This window comes from Nicotiana sylvestris, chromosome 3 (genome assembly GCF_000393655.2).
Source record: "Nicotiana sylvestris chromosome 3, ASM39365v2, whole genome shotgun sequence".
In the NCBI taxonomy this organism is placed as follows: Eukaryota; Viridiplantae; Streptophyta; class Magnoliopsida; order Solanales; family Solanaceae; genus Nicotiana; species Nicotiana sylvestris.
Window position 1 is genome coordinate 151,040,692 of NC_091059.1, and position 25,663 is coordinate 151,066,354.

At 38.0% G+C, this 25,663-nt stretch overlaps 1 protein-coding gene across 1 annotated transcript; it reads right to left on the minus strand.

Annotated features, from left to right (window-relative positions):
- Positions 1–20,455: 20,455 nt before the first annotated feature.
- LOC104231062 (protein TRANSPARENT TESTA GLABRA 1) lies at positions 20,456–22,062 on the minus strand. Its single transcript, XM_009783988.2, has one exon. It carries the CDS (start codon positions 21,769–21,771, stop codon positions 20,743–20,745), a length of 1,029 nt encoding a protein of 342 aa, XP_009782290.1. The 5' UTR covers positions 21,772–22,062; the 3' UTR covers positions 20,456–20,742.
- Positions 22,063–25,663: the final 3,601 nt, after the last annotated feature.

Here is a 25,663-nt window from a genome sequence, read left to right on the forward strand (position 1 = left end):
ACTACAATTTACCATTTTACCTCCATCAGCTATAACCAATTCACCTAAATATTTTAACCAAAATATCGCAGCTATAACCAATTCCTAATCAAATTTCATCAACAAATTTAAGCTACAAACTCAGATTATGTCAAATATCATCACAACAAAGACTAAGGATTCAAGGAACCAAACCATATGATGAACAATAAAGAAACAACTGAAATCATTTTGTCTGAACAATATTTTTTTCTAACAACAAACATACTTTCAGATTCAATAACAGTAACAAATTGAACATAACAACCAAGTAGATTCAAATCACTAAACTCAAAAATCAATTGAACTTTAAATTAAATCTATCAATATTATAACCAACACACTTCTATATTAAACCAAACAAGAACAAATGAATAAAAAAACTGAAGAAATAATCAAGAAATGAATCACAACGAACAAGAAAAGAATCAAACATATACTGATTTCAAATCCGAGAATATCAAACAAAATACGGATATAAATGAAACTTAAACCGACTAACCGGAAATGAACAACGACGAACTCGAACGGAAACGGAAAACTCGGACAGCACCCTCGACGTATCGGATCTCGACTCAACGAAAACCCACCTTCTCTTTTAACCTTGACGAACTCAGACTGGACCTCACCGAACGGCGAACAACAACGGACTCAAACAAAACCAAATGAGACCTTGACAGAACTTCGCCGGACTTTAACCGGACTGTTTCGCTTTTCCTCCGTGTGTGTGCGTGTGGTAGTGGAAGTAGCAGCAGTGACTGCTGGACATGAAGCTGATGGTGGTCGTTCATGGTTGAGCTGGGGACGAAGAAGAAGAAGGAGCAGCAGCCATGGGGAGTAGGTCGTGAGGCTGGAGGTCGTTTGGACTGGCGAAAACGAAGCAGAAGAAGCAGCAGGTGAAGCTGGCTGGAGCTCGACGGGAGGGCAGCAGCAATGGTGGTTTGAGTGGTATTCATGGCTGCTCGTCAATGGCGGACCGGGGGGGGTCGACTGGTTTTTTCCGCGACTGGAGGGGTGTTGTTCGTCATGGGGATGGAGATGACGACGTGAAGGGGAAAGGGCAGCCATGGGAGGGGAGGTCGCTGGACGTGAGGGAGCAGAAGCAGGGAGAAATGCAGCCATGGGAGGGAGCTTGGTTTGGAGAAGGAGAAGAAGAGGGGGGGGGTAGCTTTAGGTTTTTTAGTGTTGGGAAAAATGAAAAAAATGAAAATGGTGGTGGGGGGGTTGGGATTAGTTTGGGTTATGGGGTGGATAGGGTCGGGTCGACCCGATGGGGTTATTTGGTTTGGGCCTGGTTGATTTAAATTAAAAAGTGGCCCAGTCCGATTTTCTTCTTCTTTTATTGCTTCTTTTTTTCTTCTTTTATTTTTTCTTAAACTAAAACTAATTTCTAAAAATCTTAAATTATCCTATAGAACTAAATTAATTTATAAAAGTGCAAATTAACTCTCAATAATAATTAACACACAATTAAATAGCAATTACGATAAAATCACACAATTTGGACATTAAATGCTAAAAATGCAACGTACAATATTTGTTTATGATTTTTTGTTCTTGTAAAAAAAACTTAATTGCTCCTAATTGTAGAATTAAATCCTAAATGCAAATGCGATATATTTTTGTATTTTTTATTAATTTAACAAATAAACATGCATGGACAAATACAAATAATTATCAAAAATGCCACGAAAATTCTCAAAATTGCACACAAAGGAAAATTGTTTTATTTTGAATTTTTTGGGAGTAATTCTCTCATAGGGAAAAAATCACGTGCTTACAGCTGCCCCTCTTTGTCCGAAAACACGAAGAGTTTTCGTGCAAAGATAAAGTGAGTGATTTTTGCCCATCCGAGTACTCCGTGTGGAGCATTTTTTTGAAAAATATTTAACCGAACCTTTGCTTCAAAGGTTTCCTACACATCCCTGGCTAGAAGAGAATCAGGTTAATGTAGTTCGGAAAGTTTTGGTAGCTGAGACTACCATGGGACTGCAATGTTACTGCTGTTGCATGTTGTTATTACTGCTTGCCGACCTCCTTATTACACCATACTGAATGAAAATAAGAAGCTAGACTAAACTATAGTCTATGAATTACAAAATTTTATCTAGATCTTCAGCCGTGCTTTTGTATCTTTTGTTGCTTTGATGTCTCGGTGACTCCTCTGGCATTTCTTTACTTCTGATTTGTCTTGTATTCTCCCTTAACTGTCGATCTCGAACTGCTTATGTCCTTCTCGGGAGATTCGCATTATTTTTCCATCGAATCTTGAACTTCCTTCCTCCGCTGGGAATTTTTGTTGTTTCCCGCTGGGGATTTCGATTGTATTCCTCTACTTTATTGACTTCAAATGTATTCCTCTGTTATATGGGCGGGCTCCCAACTTCAAAACTTGAAATTTAACAACTGAAATGTATTCCTCTGTTATATGGGCGGGCTCCCAACTTCTAGACTTGAAATTTAAAGTCTGAAATGTATTCCTCTGTTATATGGGCGGGCTCCCAACCTCAACCAACAACTTTGAAAAATAGATCGCCATTCCCTTCTTCAGGGGGGCTCCTAACCTCAACAACAACTTCGAAATTAAAATCGCCATTCTGTTCTTCAGGAGGGGCTCCTGACCTCAACAACAACTTCGAAAATAAAATCGTCATTCTGTTCTTCAGGGGGGACTCCTGACCTCAACAACAATTTTCGAAAATAAAATCGTCATTCTGTTCTTCAGGGGGGGCTCCTGACCTCAACAACAACTTCAAAAAATAAATCGCCATTGCTTTCTTCAGGCGGGCGAGATTTCAACAACTTCGAAAAATAAATCGTCATTCTGTTCTTCAGGGGGGCTCCTGAGATTTCAACAACTTCGAAAAATAAATCGCCATTCTGTTCTTCAGGGGGGCTCCTGACCTCAACAACAACTTTGAAAAATAAATCGTCATTCCTTTCTTCAGGCGGGCGAGATTTCAACAACTTTGAAAAATAAGTCGTCATTCTGTTCTTCAGGGGGGCTCCTGACCTCAACAACTTCGAAAAATAAATCGCCATTCTGTTCTTCAGGGGGGGATCCTGACCTCAACAACTTCGAAAAATAAAATAAATCGCCATTCTGTTCATCAGTGGGGGCTCCTGACCTCAACAACTTCAAAAATGAATCGCCATTCTGTTCTTCAGGGGGGGCTCATGACTTTAGGAAAACTGAACATTGATAATCTGAAGAAAACTTGAAAATGGCTCCCTTTTTTTCCAAAATCAAACTTCTATTTTTTTTTCAAATTATTCTAGGAGAAAATTTATCAGACTAGGTTTTCTATCTTAGGAGAAAATTCATCAAACTAAGATTTTGATCCTAGGAGAAGATTCATCCGACTAAGATTTTGATCCTAGGATAAAGTTCATCAGACCATGACGTTTATCCTAGGAGAAAATTCATCAGACTAAGACGTTTATCCTAGGAGAAAATTCGTCAGACTAAGATTTTGATCCTAGGAGAAAGATTCATCAGCTAAGATTTTGATCCTAGGAGAAAGTTCATCAGACCAGGATGTTTATCCTAGGAGAAAATTCATCAGACTAAGATTTGTTATATTATCTAGGGAGAAAAATTCCATCGGACCAAGATTTTGATCCTAGGAGATAAATCGTCAAACTAGGTCTATTTTGTTGTGATCTTAGGAGAAAGATTCATCGGACTAAGATTTGATATCTTAGGAGAAAATTTCATCGGACTAAGATTTGTTATAGTATCTTGGGAGAAAAATTCCATCAGACCAAGATTTTGATCCTAGGAGAAAATTTATCAGACTAAGATTGTGATCCTATGAGAAAGTTCATCGGACCAGGACGTTTATCCTAGGAGAAAATTCATCAGACCAGGACGTTTATCCTAGGAGAAAATTCATCAGACTAAGATTGTGATCCTAGGAGGAAGTTCATCGGACCAGGACATTTATCCTAGGAGAAAATTCATCAGACCAGGACATTTATCCTAGGAGAAAATTCATCAGACTAAGATTTGTTATATTATCTTGGGAGAAAAATTCCATCGGACCAAGATTTTGATCCTAGGAGAAAAATCGTCAAACTAGGTCCATTTTGTTGTGATCCTAGGAGAAAGATTCATCGGACTAAGATTTGATATCTTAGGAGAAAATTTCATCGGACTAAGATTTGATATCTTATCTTGGGAGAAAAAATTCCATCGGACCAACATTGTATCTGAAGGGAAATCCATCTGACTAGGACTTTTTATCCTAGGAGGAAAATGTAAAGATCAAAGATTTGAGAAACTTACCTTTGTAATTTCTTCTTTTTTTTTCTTTTTCCCTTGCGCTGCTTTGTTCCTGTTTCAACACTCAAGCAAAGAAAAAAAAAATTATCAGTTTTAGAATGGTGGCCGATTTGTGGCCTTGCTGGGGATGGCTTCCTCCTTTAAAAGCTCGTGTTTTCTTCCCACGAGACTGTTGGGGATAACGATGTTGGGGAATTACTTTCTTACCTGCTGGGGATAATACCACTGAGGGAGTCTCCTTTCTTCCCCTCCTAATTTTTTTTTATTTTCTCTCAACACTGCTGGGGATAAAAGTGTTATCATCTTGGGATAACGTTGTTGAGGATAACGCTGCTGGGGAATTTTATTCCTTCAAATGGAAGCTGCTGGGGATGATAATGACTTTTGCTTTTTCTAAACACCAGTTTCATCTCTTTGTTCTGTCCGCTGGAGATACAACTCCTTTCATTAAAACTCGTTATTTTCTTTCTTTCAACACTGCTGGGGATAACACTAGTTCAAAACCCACTTCCTTTAAGACTGGTGTTATCTTTTTTCTTCCCCATGTGGATACCTGACTTCTAGAAAATTTTCAAAATGAAAAGAAAATTTTCTGCCCCAGTTTGATAATCTTCTATATGGCATGCCTTTCCGCAATCAATGCCATTTCCTTTAAGATTCGACTGTGGTGGTTGGTTGTGATACTCCTACTGGGGATGGCTTTTCCCTTTCTCCTTCCCTGCTCTGCATTCCATTACACTATCAAAACTTGCTGGGGATGATATTATTTGCTGGGGATGATATTCCTGCTGGTCTTAGAACGACTTGACCTGCTTTGCGTCGTTCGGCTATCTTGAAACTTGGGCGATAACTTCCGACCTTATTGTCGATTCCTTATTCACCAACCTCTCAACGTTGTTTTCCATCTGACCATGTATCTTTTCCATGATAGCCGATTCCCCTTGAGGATTTTGCAATGTTTTGCTGATAAACCACTTTCTTTGTTTATTCGTGTCACTGAAAACAACCTTTTCTGCTGGGGATATCCCTCTTCTTTGGTGGCATAGCTCGGAAACTGGCATTTCCCGACCTTTTAGTCTCATATGAATTTTCCAAATCATGCCCATTGCTCTCCGTGTTGTTCTTTCTTGATTTGTCCACGGGCCTTGGCCTTGAGGTCTATAACCTTTGATTTCGGCAAGGATATTCCTCTTGACACTCGTCCATCCTTTTGTCAGTTCCCTCTTGCTGGGGATATCTTTCTTGACACTGGCCTCGCGCTTGTTCCTTGCTGACTATACCACTTGGATGTACTAGTCAGATCTCGTCTTGTATAATTGGAAAGCTTATGGCAGATTTTGAAGTCATTTCTCACTTGTTCTGACCAAACAGACTCTACTACAGAATTTTTCTATGAAAGGAGAAAGATAAAAAGGAATAGAATAAAAGACAAAGGAAAGAGATGACTCTCTAATGAGTAAACTATAAAATAAAAACCTATCAAATACGAATACCAACTCTAATGGTCATTACATGCACATATGGCCTATCCTCCGTCGTTAATCGCCTTTCACAACTTTCGTCTGGTGATTTCCATCTGATTCTCAATCTTTATTCGACTTGTAGTGCCCGAAGGGTTTTCACTGTCAAGCCTCTCTCATTTTGTTTTTTCTCTCAACTTTCATCGCCTTATGGTGCCCGTGAAGATTTTCACCGATAAGACTTTCTCATTTGTATCACTTTCCAGCTGGGGAATGGGGTGTTACCGCTAGACTCTCTCATATTTCTTTTCTGCTGGGATCAGAGTCTTTTCTGCTGGAGATCAGAGTGTTCACCGGTAAGACTCTCTCATTTGTCTAACTTGGCATTTTTTGAAGACTGGTCAGAAGGTCTTTCTTTGGACTGTAATGTAGGATTTTGGATAGGCTAAAAAAAGGGGTTTTAAAGGCTCAAAACAAATCGATTTGGGTTCAAATTTACAACCTTCGGAACAGGATTTCTTTACATCAATCACAACTTCTGCCCCAGTTTCTTGTTTGGGGATTTTTATTTTTGTTACACTGTGTTACACTATGCACACTATGAACACTATGACCGAGCCGTGAGGCGCCTACGTATCCTCTTTGAGGAATAAGGTCAAACGTAGTTCCCAATTCCTTTTTTTTCATTTACTTATTATTTTCTTTTCTTTTCTTTCTTTTTCTCATTTCTTCTTTCTCATTTGTCGTTTTGTTGTTTCGGTTGTTTTCTCCCTTTTTTTTCTTTTTCTTTTTCTTTATCTTCCATGCTTGTGTTTTCTAATCTTTGCTACTGATTCCAATTGAGGGGTACAAAAGAAAACCAATACGGCTCAAAAGGGTTAGCGAAGGATAAAGTGTTTAGATAGCAGAATAAAATGCCTTCGTCATTCCAATCTTCAAAACATGCCAAGCACAAACAACACAATTAAATATTCGCCACATCTTATGATTGTGCCGGACTTGATAACCATATCCACACATTCGCCTTTTCATTTGTCATTTTTAAAGCATCGTTGGGCAATACTCTCACTTTGTTACCGTGAACGACCCCCTTGTCAATATGGCTAACTTGCTTTTAAGGTTTTTCTTTATGTTTTACTTGCCCCAGTTTCACGTGGCTCGAGCTTCGAAGGTTCTCAAGCTGTTCTTATTTCCTTTAAGTGTCCCGAACATCTCCCAATGACTTTATAATTAACTTTTGAGATTAGGCCTAAATTGTGCTCGCATGTCATGTCACTAGAATCGGCGTTGAACAAAGACAAAACAAAAGGATAAAAGAACTAAACAAAGAAGATGATTGGAGGTAACAAAAGACCGGAATTTGCATTAGACAAGCGGTGAAACGGTTCGTATAACGAAACAAGCAAAACAACTGGGGTACAACCTTGGAACAAAACTAAAACAATCCTATACAACACTAAACAAACCGCTATGACAAAATGGAAGGATAAGAGGGTTTGACACAAGACAATGTCCAGATTACAACCCTGCCAATAACCCGGACAATAGAAATGACAATAAAATGAACCACCAAAGCTCCGCTCCGACTGACCAAGAAAGGGAGCGTCTTCCCAATTACCAAGCACGACATCTTAGCCACTGAGCCTCGCATCAAGACCACTATCTTCTTCCACATCTTTAGCTTTAGTCGATATCCCAAGAGGGTTCGCATGCTCTTTATTACTGTCATCGATCGTAATCACTCCTTCGTGAATCATTCTTTCTATTTCCCTTTTCAACGAGCGACAATTCTCAATGCTATGCCCTGGGACATTGGAGTGGTATGCGCATCGTGTAGTAGGATCAAAGCTTCTTGCACGTGGATCTGGAGTATATCCGGGGAGCGGCTCAATCAGGCCAGCATGCTTTAGTCTTTCAAACAGACTTGCATAAGATTCTCCGATAGGGGTGAGAGTTTTTCCTTGTTTCAGCAACCTCTCGTTCCTAAATGCCTGATTTGGCCGAAAACCTGATCCAGAGGGCTTTCGATAGGCTTGTGAGGGTGGATAGGCATTTCGTGGAGCTGGGTACCGGGAAAGTGAAACATGTTTTTGGGAGTCCCGTGGAGAGAAGTAGCGTTGGGGAGGGGAGTAGCTTTGGGAGAATACAGTTGGATGACGAGTGATGGAGCTACTCGGGTGGCTAGGAAAGCTGTTATAAGCGGGTAGATATGGAGAGTATGGGGAATCATCCATCATTGTGTTAGGCGCTTGGGTAAGGACAGAGTTCAAGAACCTAGGCGGTGGCGGGGGTGGTGCTTTCCCAGTCATCCATGCCTGATACATGTCTGCCACATGCTGCCTCAACATTCTTACCTCTTCTACCAACCCGTAGTCCTGTTCAACCAACCGCTTTCGGGCATCGGTACCAACCCACTCAACTCTGTTGTTCTCTGCCATTGTCTTTTGCCTTTGTGTTGCAGGGAAGCGTTACTTTAGAATCACAACCAACCACCTTTCTGATTATTGAAAGAGGACAAAGTGGAAGCAACCTGTTAGTGTTAGGGTTTTCAACAGATAAGAAAACATACATTAAGGATGCAATGCAACTAGGGAATTAACCCTTTCTATCATGCATTTGCTTCAGTTATGTGCAAATATCCGGCTTCTTGTAATTGCGCTCCCCCTTTTTTTTCTTTTTTTTTCTCTTTTTTTTTTTCTTTTTAATGATGGTCGAATCTTATGTGGATTGCCTACGTATCATATCCCCGCATGAATCAGACCGGGCGTAGTTCTGCCACATAAAAGGTAAACAACAATAAAACATTTTTTGGAATCACTTAAAGACGAACAACAGACTCGAAAGTCAAACAGCCCACATACTCTAATCAAAAGAAATACAAACTCAAGAAAAATAAAATGACAAATTCCTTCCCCTATATGCCGATTTTAATCAAATGGTTGTTTTTGCAAACGTGGCCCCTTCCTAATTTCACATGAATTTTGAGGCCGGGAAGATTATTTTATGACACTTCACAAACTCGCTCGTTCTTTTACGAAAATAGCCTTTTGACAAATGAAAGATACTCTAAGGCTATCTCGGCAAGAACGGTTTAAGACACCGCCGAAGCTAGCTCGGCTTATTTTGACCAAAAATCTAAACGGTATTCTTGACCACTGACTCTTTTTCTTATTATTTTTCAAATTAAAATAAAAGACCGGGTTTTGCCATCGCGGCCTTTCAGTACCTCGGGGACGAAGATTTTAAGGTTGCGTTAGCTAACCGACCAAAATCCTAAAAACATGACCAAAGGTGGCCGTTTATGCAAAGTCAGCCTTCCGGCGTCCTTTTTGGAAACATTCGGCTATTTCTGACAAAAATAACATCACCCAACTCTATGACGAAATTTTTTTGACATTTTTTGGCTATTTTTGCAAAAGGGGAGGTTGGACCCGATGAGGGCTGCCTACGTATCTCACATCCTGTGAGAATCAAACCGGCGTAGTTCGGGCCGATCAAGAATAAAGGAAATAAACTAACTCTTTTTTTTCGAATAAAATACTTACAAAGAAGAAAGAAAATATTTTTGGATTCTGATTTTTTTTTTTAAAAAAAAAAAACTTTTGAAGAGAAAGACTTCTAAAGAAATATTTTTTGAATTTTAACTTCTTTTTCTTTTTCTTTTTCTTTCTTTTTTTTTTTTTGAAAATTTCGAAAAAAATTCTAAAGAAAAAAGGAAATATTTTTGGACTATTACTCTGAATTTATGAAAGAAATACTACAAAAGGAAAGAAAATAAATATTTTTGAATCTTGAATTTCTTTTGAATTTTTAAACAAATATTTTTGGATTTTGAGAGAGATTAAAAGGAAATATTTTTGTATTATTTTTTTTAAAAAAAATGAGGTCTAAAAGAAAACTTTCTAAAAAAGAGAGCAATGGAAAATATTTTTGGATTTTTTTTTAATATGGTGGGCCGGAACCGAAGAGGTTTGCCTACGTATCTCACATCCGGTGAGAATCAGTCCCACGTAGTTCGGGCAGACAATAAACTAATTCTGACAACAAGATTTGTTTAAACAAATTGTACTAAAAAACATTTTTTTCATTTTCAGAAAATTTTGGTAGAGTTTGCCGGTAACTCAGAATTATCTCTCTACACCGTTATTTTCTCTTCTTTTTTTTCAATTTTCCAGTATTTTCAGAAGCCGGTCAGCATGCAAGTCTGCAGCAAATAAATGCATAAAACAAACAGGATGCAGCATGATGGTCTTTTCATTTCAGGTTGCTTGTCCTAGACGGACCCAACCCCTGTGTTGAGTCCCCTAAGTCAAGTGCACATGATGCAAATAAGCGTTCCTACTAGGGATCCGACATGAGGTTTTGTTATACTAGATTTATCCTGGGTGTTTTGTTCTAGACCTGGCTTACCCGAGCGGACAACTCGAGCCGAGGATGGGAACTGCGTACCGGTAACCAAAAGATCATCCGGTTTTGCAACTCCTCCGAATCCCCGTTCTATTTGGGATATGACACTAACAGAAAGAAGTCACGACCAGCGTGCACTCCTCAAGAGAGAGAAGTGAGGAATTTCGTAGCAATTTATATATACAGTTCAGATAATATCAAAGTGGTAAGAGCAACATTTTCCACATTTAGGCTAAAACATGTAATAAAATCAGATAATAAATAAAGCCAAATAATAACAATTATTCTAAGCTCGAATTCTTGAACCCTGAACCAGAGATTCTGGGTTACCTCCCCAGCAGATATTCAGTCCCCTAGTCAAATGCAACATGATACAAATAAACACTCCTACTAGGGATCCGGTATGAAGTCAAGTTATTCTAGGTTCAACCTGGGTATATGTTCTAGACAGTGTACCCGAGCGGACAACTCGAGTTGAGGAAGGAGCTCCTTTCCGGGAACCAAAAGACCAGCCGACTTAGAAACTTTCCGAGCCTCTTTTATTTCAGGGTATGACACTAACAGAATAGGGAGTCTCAACCAATAAGCACATCCCCGTAGGTGAGAAGAGAAGGTTTCGGCACAGTTTATATGTACAGTTCAAATAATATCAAAATGGAGCATCATTTTGCACATTTAAGCTAAAACATGTAATAAGATCAAATAATAAATAAAGCAAAATATAACAATTCATCTAAGCTCGAATTCTGAACCCTGAACCAGTGGTTCTGGGTTCGTCCCCAGCGGAGTCGCTAGAGCTGTCACACTTCCTTTTTCACCCGCGCCGCCGCAAAGGGGCGCAGAAGGGAGTTTTCTCCAATTAAAGGACAATCGAAACGGGATTTATTTAATTATTTCAGAGTCGCCACTTGGGAGATTTATGGTGTCCCAAGTCACCGGTTGAATCCCGAATCGAGGAAAAGAATGACTCTGTTTAACAGCCTGTGCACCAGAAATTCGGATAAGGAATTCTGTTAACCCGGGAGAAGGTGTTAGGCATTCTGAGTTCCGTGGTTCTAGCACGGTCGCTCAACTGTCATATTCGGCTTGATTATCTGATTTTATACTATTATGAACTTATGTGCAAATTTTAAACTCTTTACCGCTTTTATTATTATTATTATTTTTATTGAGAATTGCAACATCGTGAAAATACATCTCGAACGACGTCACATCAATGCACCCGTGGTTGTTGGCACATTTCAATTCTATTGAGATTTGGATTTGGGTCACATAAATGTGCACTCGAGTTTAAGAAGATAACCTTATTAAATACGCGCCTAAAGCGACTAGCGTATCATTATTTTGGGTAGGGCCGTGAAATTTTGCTAAACGGCCCATCCCGAAGTCTAAGTATTTTAAAACAAATTATTGAGGGCCCCGCAACTTGTGCGTTTTATTGGGCGAGGCTCATCTCATTTATTTTAAAAGGATAATCCTAAAGTGCCTACATTTTTTTCTATTAGATTTGTCTCTAAAAATGAAAGAGAAAAGGTCCTAATTTATTTACATGCTTACGAGTTGTTATAGTTGGGTTCCGAATATGATTCGTAAAATCTGAAAATGATGCAAGCAGGGCAGTCCGTTGCCAATGCAGGCCCAGGCCCAACGTGTACGGTACAAAACTGGACCCGGGCCATCTCCTTTACATGTTACTACCTAGTTACATCATACTACACATGCTCACAGTTTGCCAAATTAAAGAACTTAGCAATCTAATTTTAATCCTAAACCATTTATGGGCTGAAATTAACCAGTAGTATCTAGCTAAACAATATTCCTACAAGTTTCGAAACGGGCTATTTGTTTAATCAACTAACTATTGAATGTTTAAGAATAGTCTAAATCAGCTAACATGCTTTTTGAGATATAATAATCATCAAACCATAGCGAACTAACTGAACAGAGCTACTACACCATTAGTCTTTTTAACTAGCATACATAGACAATTCGTCCACTAAGCTACTGTCAGATGTTCCATTATATATATATCAAACAACTACATGATTCTAATTAGAAGAAGTTAAATAATGTACATAAACAACTAAAATTCAGAATATAACTAAGATAAATTCAGAACTTCAACTCTTCATTTCATATTTATGCTTCAGTTTCCATTCTACAAGAACTAGTGTATCAATTGTGTACCTGATATTGGAAGCAAAAGAAGAGGAAGATCAACAGAAATGCAATAGCATATAACAACAACAACACCCAGCAACCAGTAACAACCAGTAACGAGAAACCAATGATAGATTTTAAAATCAAGCAAAAAATCCAGCAATAACTAGTGAAGTAGTAGCAAATAACCAACCAAACTCAAGGAACAAACCAAATGAAAATCCAGAAGCACCAAAAGCAATCAACGGGCAGAAACAAAGTTAACCTTTTTTAGATTGAAAGACCAGTTAATGTTTAATCCTTAAATTCTGACTATGTATATCCGGTGTATTCAGAGTGTATATCGGGTGTATACTACTCTCTCTTTAGATTTCCAGAATGTTTTTTTTCTGTTCCGAAAAATCCTCAAATCTCTCTTAATATTCAAAAAATTCTTTTAATTCTCCCTTCATATTCAGAAAAATTCTCCCCCAATCTGTGTTCAGCTCTTCTAATCTCTTTTAATATTTTCGAATCCCCTCTTAATATTCAGAAAACCTCTTCTATTCAGAAAAACCCTCTTTTCTTATTCGAATCCCCCTTTCAATATTTCCGAAATTCTTCTCCCCTCCCTTGTGTCCAGATCCCTCCAATTTATATCCAAACTAGCAGCACCTAAATTAATTCCCACTAACACATATTTTTTCCTTATTTAATTCCATTATTGTCCCACTACCGCATGCTTTGTCCCCCACTATATTAAACAAATATATTAATTTCTACCATTATGTCTTGTCCCCCACTACGTATTAAAAAATATATTATTTTAATATTATTTAATACTTAGTGGACAGAGCACTCATTTATTATTTTTAAGACTCATTTAAAATCCCGAAATGCCCCTGAAACTACTGAAATTACCATTCTACCCCTGAAAATACTGCAATTTACCATTCTACCTCCATCAGCTATAACCAATTCACCTAATCATTTTAACCAAAATATAGCAACTATAACCAATTCTTAATCAAATTTCATCAACAAATTTAAGCTAGAAACTCAGATTATGTCAAATATCATCACAACAAAGACTAAGGATTCAGGGAACCAAACCATATAATGAACAATAAAGAAACAACTGAAATCATTTTTGACCGAACAACATTTTTTTTAACAACAAACATACTTTCAGATTCAATAACAGTAACAAATTGAACATAACAAACAAGTAGATTCAAATCACTAAACTCAAAAATCAATTAAACTTTAAATTAAATCTAACAACATTATAACCAACACACTTCTATATTAAACTAAACAAGAACAAATGAATAAAAACAAACTGAAGAAATAATCAAGAAATCAATCACAACGAACAAGAAAAGAATCAAACATATACTGATTTCAAATCCGAGAATATCAAACAAAATACGGACAGAAATGAAACTTAAACCAACTAACCGGAAATGAACAACGACGAACACGAACGGAAACGGAAAACTCGGACAGCACCCTCGACGTACCGGATCTCGACTCAATGAAAACTCACCTTCTCTTTTAACCTTGACGAACTCAGGCTGGACCTCACCGAACGACGAACAACAATGGACTCAAACAAAACCAAACGAGACCTTGATAGAACTTCGCCGGACTTTAACCGGACTGCTTCGCTTTTCCTCCGTGTGTGTGTGTGTGTGGTCATAGAAGCAGCAACAGTGGCTGCTGGACATGGAGCTGATGGTGGTCGTTCATGGTTGAGCTGGGGACGAAGAAGAAGAATGAGCAGCAGCCATGGGGAGTTGGTCGTGAGGCTGGAGGTCGTTTGGATTGGCGAAAATGAAGCAGAAGAAGAAACAGGTGAAGCTGGCTGGAGCTCGACGGGAGGGCAGCAACAATGGTGGTTTGGGTGGTGTTCATGGCTGGACGTAGCAGAAGCAATGGTTTTTCCGGTGATTGGAGGGCTGCTAGCTGGCGAAGAAGAAGATACAGCAGCCGTGGTTGCTTGGTTGCTGCTGGACGTCGAAGCAGCAGCGTGAGGTGAAGAAGAAGAAGAAGCAGCAGGTGAAGTTGGGGGTCGACGCAGCAGCGCTGCTGCTCATCAATGGCGGACGGGGGGGGGGGGGGTCGACTGGTTTTTTCCGCGACTGGAGGGGTGTTGTTCGTCGTGGGGATGGAGATGACGACGTGAAGGGTAAGGGGCAGCCATGGGAGGGGAGGTCGATGGACGTGAGGGAGCAGAAGCAGCGAGAAAGGCAGCCATGGGAGGGAGCTTGATTTGGAGAAGAAGAAGAAGAGGGGGGGGGCAGATAACTTTAGGTTTTTTAGGGTTGGGAAAAATGAAAAAAATGAAAATGGGGGGGGGGTTGGGGGTTGGGATTAGTTTAGGTTATGGGGCGGACTGGGTCGGGTCGACCCGGTGGGGTTATTTGGTTTGGGCCTGGTTGATTTAAATTAAAAGGTGGCTCAATCCGATTTTCTTCTTCTTTTATTGCTTCTTTTTTTCTTCTTTTATTTTTTCTTAAACTAAAACTAATTTATAAAAATCCTAAATTATCCTATAGAACTAAATTAATTTATAAAAGTGCAAATTAACTCTCAATAATAATTAACACACAATTAAATAGCAATTACGATAAAATCACACAATTTGGACATTAAATGCTAAAAATGCAACGTACAATATTTTGTTTATGATTTTTTGTTCTTGTAAAAACAAACTTAATTGCTCCTAATTGTAGAATTAAATCCTAAATGCAAATGCGACATATTTTTATATTTTTTATTAATTTAACAAATAAACATGCATGGACAAATACAAATAATTATCAAAAATGCCACGAAAATTCTCAAAATTGAACACAAAGGAAAATTATTTTATTTTGAATTTTTTGGGAGTAATTCTCTCATAGGGCAAAAATCACGTGCTTACAGCTGTTAGTGTTAATTTTGAAATAGAAACCAAAATACCTTGTTTGGAAGCGCAATTGAGTTATTTATGTTGCTCTCATCAAGTGTACACCCTAACACCCATATTAAGCTCCCTGTGAAAATCGATCCCGACTCTCGTTGGTTACTATTCTTTTGACGACCGTTTTCACTCATTATTGAGTGCGGATTGGACGTGGAACACCCCTAACCCTAACGAATCTACACCGTGATAGTTGGCCCCCTCAATTTTTTCCATGTCAGTTGCCAAATCACTCGACCCCACCAAATTAAAACCCCACAGACCCCTTTACATCACTGGTATCCCACCCGTGACCCATTTTCCCACTAAATAAATAACTTAGACCCGTTTAAATTGACAAAGAGGGTCATTTAGTCTGCCTATGTTTGATAGAAACAATAGAAAAGAGGGTGGAAGGTTCAAAAGGAAATCCTCCATTTTCAGTGGTTAATGCGGTCCAAGGTTAGATTTTCCCCCAAAATCTAAAGATTTCTGCTATTTTCATATGTTTTCTGTTTATAAATGAAGCATTTTTGTCTTAGAATTTCATATATGTTTTTGGTTAAAGTTAGTATTTTTAGATTTGTGCTTCGTCATTTAAAGATTTCACTTTTATGTATTCAGGTATGTGATTTATCGTTTAGGGTTTTACTTTGTTTGTGTTTTTGTCATTATTTGTGGGGAAAAGACCATTATTGCCCATGTACTATTGGCATTTAAGCTCGTTTCTCCCTTGTTATACTATACGTTCAATCCCCACCCTACCGTTAACAAAGTAAGCAAAAATATCCCTAACCCTAACGTTTTGACATTGTGGCACCCAGGACCCTCAAATAAATTGCCACGTAATAATACATGTCAATATTTTTTTAAATTCACTACCCAATAAATTATTTTAATTCCTTTTTCCTTTTTTCTTTTACTTTTCTCTTTCTTCTTTTTTTTCAACGTCAGTTCTTCTGCTTCTCTAACGCCATAGCCTACCAAGCTGAAAGCTTTCGAAACCCTTCAAGGATTATTTAAGTTCATGATAATGAAATTAGAAAAAGAGTGAGTTTTTTCTGAATGGGTAGAAAATGCCAGGACTACTAATTACGATTAATCCCAAACGTGACAGGCCATTAATCTTCTTCCTGTTCTTCGGCGAGCTTGTTGAAAAGATGCGATGAAGGGAGACAATATGCTAAATTGTTAATGGTTGAAACTTTCAACATTGAACAATATTGCCTGTTGACTTTTCAAAGTAGTGCGTATAAATTGACAGGCCAGTAATCATTTCTATCTTTGGTGGTCTTGCCGAAAAAATGTCCGCCGGTGAAGAAGCACTCTCAGATTTGGCCAAAAGATTATCGGTGAATTTTCTTTATCTTAACTTTTGTTTGTGGCAGAAATTCCTCCTGCCGACCTCAAAATCTTCATGCGTCTGTCATGGGTAGTAATGGAGGTTTCCAGCATTTTCCTATCCTACTATTACAATCTTGTACTTTTCACCGAGAACAACATCAATCACAATCTTGATGTGAAGCCCCATTCTTTATAGACATGATAAAAACAAAAGGATCTGAATTTGATATAGAAATCAAAGTTGATTGGTTGAATTTTGAATTCGACGGAAATGATGATAACGCTGAAACCAGAGGAGAAAAGGAGAAGAAAAAGAAAGAGTTAAAATGTTTAAAATTAAGTGGGACCCACAAAATTCTCTTTATCTTAAAAATAAAAAATAACACATGATAAATTTAAGGATTATCTGATTTGGTCAATCTGATTTGGTCGTTGGGTTTGGGGATTAAAAGTTAGTGGAAGTCTGAGTTGGCAGCTGACTTGGAAAAAATAGAGGGGGTCAGCTGCCACATCGACGAGACGTTAGGGTTAGGGAAAATTGCATAAACTTTGTTAACGGTAGGGTGGGGATTGAACGTATAGTATAACGAGGGAGAAACGTGCTTAAATGCCAATAGTACAGGGGCAATAATGGTCTTTCCCTTGTTTGTGTTTACATGCGACTTTCTACTTTATACGCTAATTTTTTTTTGTTTCTGTTGGTCTTAGTGTATATTGGTGGAATTGATGATATCTGGTTTATTATTCCTCTGTTTTAAAAGAACTTTGTCTGGTTTAGGGTTCCAAGTATGTGTGGTCCCTTTTGTTTTTTAAAAAAGGGTATCATATGATTGGTATTTAACTGGAAAAAAAAAGTTTGAAGTATCTGTTAATAGCTGAATTGTTATTATTTGATCCCATGTTTCACTTGCATTTACTTTGAAGATGATGCTCATATGGGCCTCATACAGATCTGTTTTGTGCTTATGGAGGCGTAGAATAACCATCCCGAGATAATTAATCATATGATAACTTGTTTCCCAACCAAACAACCCTTAAATCTCCAAGATTTGCAACCATTTCATCGATCATTAGGTGACATACTTGGGTGCTAACTTTAAATATTAACAATAAATTAGACACTACTCGGCAATAACTTCTTTTACATTGAGAGAAACTTTAGAAGATTGCTGGTTTTTCTTCATTGCATGTCGAGAAATGGGAATTCAGACAGTATACATAGATCTTCAACAAGAAGACATCCTTTTCTTTCCCTTTGACATGGTAACAACTGAACCATACGCATCTGATCTTGGGATAGCTCTAATCTGTGACAGCTAAAACCACCATTGTAGCCTTTACTTAAGCAGTAATAGTGGCATTTAGTAATACTCGTGCAGCTATGTTAAAGCAATATTATATCACTTGTAAGAAAAGGCGACCGCGCACTTTCTAGCCGCATGAAGAGATAAAAATTGAGCAGGAAGTAAGTTAAAATGACATTGTTAAACCAGAAAAAGATGGTACCCATCACAGCCCTTACAGCTACATCAGCAAACAAATTAATCACACAAGTGCTTCAAGCCTTCATTTGAACAGTGTTATATAATTCTAACCTCAAATCTGAAGCCTATGTACTCTACAAGTGATTCTTAGAGCTTTTTGATCCTTTATTTATCCTCATCTTAAAATTTCTTCTCTCTTGTATGAGCCTAAAATCTGCAACTTTTGTCATATTTCTTCAATTTCTCGATCGTATAACTGGATGCATCACATTCTCTAGTTTCCAAAGCTAGAAAAACTCAATATGTAATTCCAGTCATAGCCACAGCCCCCAAAAGTAGCTTTTAAACATTGCATGCCACGCTGCTACCTGTCATGACACCAGCAAACAACTTCTCCGTTGACCATAGAGGCATGTGAGAGAAAACGATGAACAATGATTCAATGATTGAAGAGGTATTTACAAGACCTCGACATTCTCGCTTATGTTATTAAGACTCACTTGTCGTCTGGGGCTTAGCGACTCCTTTCATAGTTTTGTTCCACACTAAACTGCCACCAAGCGTCCAAGCCCATGCATATCTTAAACCCTGTAATACAAGTCTATTTCCACTCTGCACCATTTGCAGCAACAGAACAAAGCCCCACCAGTTCCTTTGAAGTTGACCAGCTATACAACCATCAAATAAGCAAACTGTCGTAGAACAACTATAAATAGATGTATAAATTGTGGAGTTGAAATCTAAAACTAGAAGAAATCCCAACCCTCAGGGGTTGGCCCGGTGGCAATTGACTTGAGCCTTGGGGTTTGCTCCCTTTCAAGGTCTCACGTGTGAAACCCATTGGGTGCAAACAATTTCTGAGGGCCATCGGACTGGGTAAAACCTGAATTAACCATGGTGCACTTACGGAAAACTCCTTGCCGAGGGCCTGTGCACCCCCGGGATTAGTCGGGGCTCTTAGAGACTCGGGACACCCGGTGCAAATAAAAAAAAACTAGAAGAAATCCCAAAAAATCAAATGTTTGAGATGAAATATAACAAAAGATTTGCTTCGCAAACAAAACCAAAGAAGCATTAATGCAAAAAGAAAAATGAGGGACAAGGAGGATCCAATCCAGTCTTTGAAATTGGCATTTCCTGCTGATTTCATGATTCACATTAACAGAAGCGGATACTTTCCCCGTAAATAAGAGCTTGTTCCTTTATTTGCATCACCAAGTCACAAGGAGAAATAAAATATCTGAGAACTACAAGTAAAGAGTATGAGTGGCATTACAGTAAGGGTGTCTTTACATTTTTTTTTTTTTTTTGTGTGTGAATAAAATTTTATTAATCACCATAGTATCCTTACGAAACTATAGCTATGCCAACACAGCCTGCCATCAAGGAAAACAGATACACAGATTACTACTACCTCAAGGGCTACATAACTAGAACGCAAGGCTTTGCATTACATTCCCGATTCTAGGAGAAGCTCTAACACTACATACAAATGCAATTTCCCTAGCAATGAATTCCCAATCTCTGTCTTTCTTCTCAAAGACTCTTTAAGTTTTTTTTCATTCCACAAACTGTGAAATGTGAAAGAAAAAGAAACATTCTGTGTGTAGTGTTTCCTTTGAATCACACACATTTGTCTTGATAAGTGAATTTCTCTCTATTATAGTGATACTGTTTTGCTCATTCCCTTATATGTTTCCCTAATTTGAGAAGGGATTGCAGACTCAGGCCAAATAACATCGAATGACTGGCATCCACAAAGCCTAGTTTCTCAGAAGCCTAGCGTGTGTGTATATATAGCTACTCCAGGTATAATTGCATCCCCTGGAAACATACAGCTATATCACAGTAACCAATGATGTCTATGAAAAGCTTATTTTTTTGTTTTACCTTTTCTTTCTTGTCATTTCTCAAGGATTCTCGTCAAACAGAGTTTTATGAAACAAAAGCATGTTGAGTTTGCCACCAATAGGTTGAATTGCTAGTGATCCAGACATTAATACACAAAGCTGGGTTGTTTATGGAATCCAATGCTAACATCATGTCTGAAACACGTACTCCCTTTGTTCCCCAAATGTTGAAGAACATTTGTCATTCAAAGCCATATTACACATAAAAATGTATTCAAAGCCATTTTAAGCAGAGCTCTAGAGCATAAGTAAAGGCTTCTGATGATCCAACAATTGGTTAAAAACTCAATTTAACTAGTAGCTAGTTCAAGTGTGCTAGTTTCTGTGAGTTAAACTTCATATCTTGCATCACAATATAGGTTGATTTCCCTAACCCAAGAAATACAGTTATACATACTTTACCTTATCAAAAGAAAATTGTACTTGTATACATTATAAGAATCACGAACCACATCAACAAGTGAGACCACATAAACACAGCTTCCTTCATTCAGTAACTCACTAATACATTATCTAACACAAAGCAAGAACCAGCAGGATCTCAGAATCACTGGATCATCTTTTCATGTTTTGTTCTTTTGCCACACACAATAAGTTGAAACTATCTAAACGTATAACACAGACAAGCAGTCCAAATAGGTTGCATAATAACATCCAAGCTCCAAACCCTTCCCACCACGGAGCAAAAGACATACAAGTAGCACTCACAGTAGCTATATTACATGAAAAATTCAATCTTTCAATCACCCTATACTTTAAGCAGTTGCAACTTGTTAGAAAATGCAATAGCAATCCAATCACGTTGCGCAGCAGACCACTGAATTTGATTAATCTCAGCTCCCGCAGAGTACATTGACATGGGATCAATCCCATTAGGCCCAGCAACAGTAGGCAACTCCCAAATGAGGGCCTGCCCATCATCCCCAGCTGAACAAATATGTCTACAACTCTGTGGAGCCCACGCAATCGCATTCACACTCGCCTGATGCCTTTCTAACTCCGCCACAGGCATCGCTGGCGACCTAATATCTAATATTACAATCTTGTTACTATCCATTAATATAGTAGCCATGTATCTCAAATCTTGCTTGTTCCAAGCCAACCTCAATAACGGAGTATCTGGTTGTGGACTCTCATAAATAATTGTAGAATGTTCTTTATCCCTCAAATCAAAAATCCTAACTGACCCATCAGCAGAAACTGATGCAAAAACTCCAGCTTCACCCCAAGCTATATCGTAAACCTCTTTATCATGGGCTATCAATTGGGTTTCGACAACCCCTTTTTCAACATCCCAAATAGTACAAGTAGTATCAATACTGGAAGTACCAATTCGTTTGGGCTCAATTTCATTCCAATCAAAAGAGGTTAAAGGGGCACAGTATTCACTAGTTTTACTGTTGTTGAGAGTGAAAAGTGGTTCAATAGAACTTTCTCGAACTTCCCAGAGACGGAGGTAATCACCGGAAGAGGCGAGAATGTCGTTGGATTTAAGGGAAGCAGAAGGATTCGGATGGAACATGAGTTTAGTAGGTGGGTATGGGTGATCGAAGGAGAGATTCGGAATTGGGTTTAGGGTTAGGGTTTCTTCGTCGAAGGAGAGAATGTCGACCCGGTTGTTGAATTCTTCGATAAAACTGCCGACGGCGATGCGACGGCGGCGGTTGTGGAGGGGAGAAGTGAAGGAGGAAAAGGCCATAGCGTAGATGGGGTAGGAGGAGTCATAGGTGACGGAGTTTTCAGATCGGAGGCGGGATTCTTGACTTGAATTTTCCATGTTTGGTGGGATGAATTAGGGAAATTATGTGTGTATGCGTTTGGTAGTGAAATGGATGTCACTTGTGCTTACATTTGATTGCTAGAACGAAGTGTTTTTTGACCGGCAGTTCGCTCTTGAGAAAATTGTGATGATATGACTCCCCTCCCCCTGCCTTTGGTTTTCATACTCCTATGTTATTGTATACGGGTGAGTAGGATTTGACTTGTCGGGTGTTTTCTGTAAGACCAAGACGCAGTCATGTTTGGGGGCCATAATTTGGACAATTTGATCTGTAAACTTTAGTTTTTGTTTGGACCTCAGAAGCACTAAAGTTTAATTATACTAGTATTAGATTTTGAAAGTCCAAGACATAAGAACCTTGAAGATTCAATATTGATGACTTTTCTTAGTTTTAGGGTGTGTTTGGTATAAAGAAAAATATTTTCCAATTTTTCTATTTTGGTTGGCTTAAATGTTTTAAAAGATATTTTCCTCATGAATTTATTTTCCTCCAATTTGAGAAAAATATTTTCCCTATCAAAAGAAAAAGAAGGGAACATATTTTCCAAAACTCTTCTTCAACCATCCCCACAACCCCACACCCTAACCCACTCCTACTCCCACACCCCCACACCCCCACCAACCCTCAGCCCCACCCAAAACCCCTTCCCCGACCCTACCCCAATCCTAAATAAAAAAATATTATTATGAATACTTTCTTTTCATATTGTAGATAAAGTACTTTTTTTTTTCATTTCAACAAAATGAGTATTTACTTTTCATGATGCAAAAAAGTTTTCTCTTTCATTTCAACAAAATGAGTATTTTCTTTTCATGGTGTAGAAAAAAAAATTCTTTCATTTCAATATAATAAGTACTTTCTTTTTATGTTGTCGGAAGATTATTATTTTTTTATAGTTATTGAGTATAGATTTCAATATTGTTTTGCATGAAAAAGTAAAACAATACATTAGTCCCTTTCGGTTTGTGTAAATTTTTAAAAGAATACTTAAATCCTGAAAACATTTGGTATCTGGTTCGGGCGGGGGGGGGGAGGGGGGATTTGGAGAAGGGGGTGAGAAGAGTAGCATACAAATTATTTTTCTAACAAAAAATTTCTATTCTCTAACCAAACACTAGAAAATATTTTTCGGAAAAAAAAAAATTCATTCACCAACAAACAAGGGAAAATAAGTTATGCAACCACTCATTTTTCAAGAAAATATTTTCTAGAAAAATATTTTCCTACGTACCAAACACACCCTTGTTCTAGCAATTGTATAAATGTTGGTCTCACTATTACTGATTATGTACCAATTATGACTCAATGGTTAATTAACGTTTTGATAGTATTGGTCTGAAATGAAACTAACTTTTTTCTTTTTTGGAAAAGATTGTTTTATCATGTATTATTCAAATCAAATGCGAGTATATCATCAATGAGGCACAAAGGGGTAGTATCTCACTCCATGGAATCAAATATAGAAACATATGCTCTAGCAAGACCGCGAGCAACTTGATTCGTTGATTTCTTAACAGATGACAAAAAAATGAGAACTCTTCGAGAAGAGATATATAATCAAAAACTAAAGTATCAAAATAATAAAAATTCAGCAAATTTCCTTCTAGAGCACTTCATGAGTAGATTATCAATTTCAACAATAAATGTCGTTGCACTGATGTGATGCCCACCACAGAGGGTGGGCTGATGATGACGGGTCTAAAAGGACTCACAGACTTTTAGGCTGATAAGTGTAAACACGTGATTTTTGCCCTATATGAGAATTACCCCGAAAAATTTCAAAAATAAAATAATTTTTTAATTGTTTGCAATTGTTGTGAATTTTGTGTTATTTTTCTTATATTGTTTGCATTTTTTCTGTGCATGTTTATTTGCTAAATTAATAAAAAAATACAAAAATATGTCACATTTGCATTTGATATTTAATATAGTTTGTTTTACAAAATGAAAAAATCATAAAAATAATGTACGTTGCATTTTTAGCATTTAATGTTCAAATTTTGTGATTTTATTGTTAATCGCTATTTAATTGTGTGTTAATTGTTATTAAGAGTTAATTAGTATCTCCAGATAATTTTGGGTTTTATCATTTAATCTTAGCATTTTAGCTTTATTATTTAGGAAGTTGAATAAAAAAAAAGAACAAAAATAGAAGAAGACCGGATTGGGCTTTTTCTTCAATTTTAAACCACAAGCCCAAAGAGTTTTCCCCATGACCCGGTCTATTTCAACTCGGGTCGACCCGATCCGCCCCATAACCCCAAATGACCTAACCCCTCCTATCTTCACTTCATTTTTCCTAAACCTAAACCTAAAAACCATCCCCCCCTCTTTCTCTTCACCCTCACCATGAACAACCCCTCCAAGCGTCCATGGCTGCTTCCTCACAGCTCCTTTACCGTCTACATCGTCCTCAACACACACACGCACACACACGCCATTAGCCTCACTTATCGCGCCTGGTTAGTTGCTTCCTCAAATCGTCGAAAATGTCGTTCAAGAGGTTCGTGGAGATCGGAAGAGTCACCCTTGTCAACTACGGGGAGGACTATGGGAAGCTCGTTGTTATCGTCGATGTCATTAACCAAAAATCCTTGTGAACCAAGAGAAGAGGAAGCAGTCATTTCCCTTGGCTAGCTTCAGCAACCAACGAGCTTCTACTTCATTCCTTGAACCACCCCAGACCACCATCACCCAGCCTCTTGCTTCGTCGAGCTCCAGCCATAGACGTTGGGGTTGCTTCATCTTCTCATCCCAAACGACCAGCAGCTCGACCATATTCACGACGCACGACCATGGCTGCCTGCGTTGCTGCTGCTGCTTCATCCAGTTTCTGCAGCGTCGCCACTACTACTCCTGCTACGTCCAGCCATGGACGAGCTGCAGCGTCGCTTCTGCTGCCTTCTGCTACGTCCAGCCATGGACGACTACCAAAGCTGCCCTCCGTCGAGCATGTTCAGCAGTAGCAGCTGCTACTGCTTCACCGCCTCCTCGCCGCCACTGCTTCGTCTTCAAACGATACCAAACGACCATCTTCTTCGATCGTCCGTTCGTGGTCGTCTTCGGCGTTAAGTTATTTTGGTGCGATAATTGTTTCCGGGCAGATTTGTTTTCGTTCGAGTTCATCGTCGTTCCGATCCGGTTAGTTGGTTTAACCAATTCGTGTTTATCGTTTTTTTTTATTTTCTTCAGTTTGTTTCATTTTTCTTGTTTATTTTTAGGTAGAAATTGTTAGTTTAATTATAATGTTGTTAGATTTAAGTTGAAGTTCAATTAATTATTTCTTCAGTTTGTTTTTATTAATTTAAAAGGATTTAGTTTTAATATAGAGTGTTAGTTTAATCGCTTGAATCCGTTTTTTGTTGTTTAATTTAGATTTAATTCGTGTTCATTTTTTTTGTTTGAAGTTCGTTTTTAATCCAGTGATTTAATGTGAGTTTATGTTTTGGTTTCTAATTTTTTGATTTAGTTTGAATCATGCATCTTTGTTGTGATGTTGTTGGATTTAATTTGAAGATCAATTGATTATTTGAGTTTAGTGATTTGAATCTGTTTATTTGTTTTGTTTAAGTTTAATTTGAATTTGAGCTCAATGATTTGAATATACTTGTTTGTTATTGTTGTTGAATCTGAAAATAGGTTTGTTGTTAAAAAATATTGTTCAGTCAAAATAATTCCAGTTGTTTCCTTGTTGTTCATCATTTAGTTTAAGTTTGTTCATAAAATTTAATTAGGAATTGGTTATAGCTTCTGTATTTTGGTTAGAATTGACTAGGTGAATTGGTTATAGCTGACGGGGTTAGAATGGTCAATTGCAGTATTTTCAGGGGTAAAATGGTAATTTTAGTAATTTCAGAGGGGTATTTTTGGAATTGAAAATCTAAACAA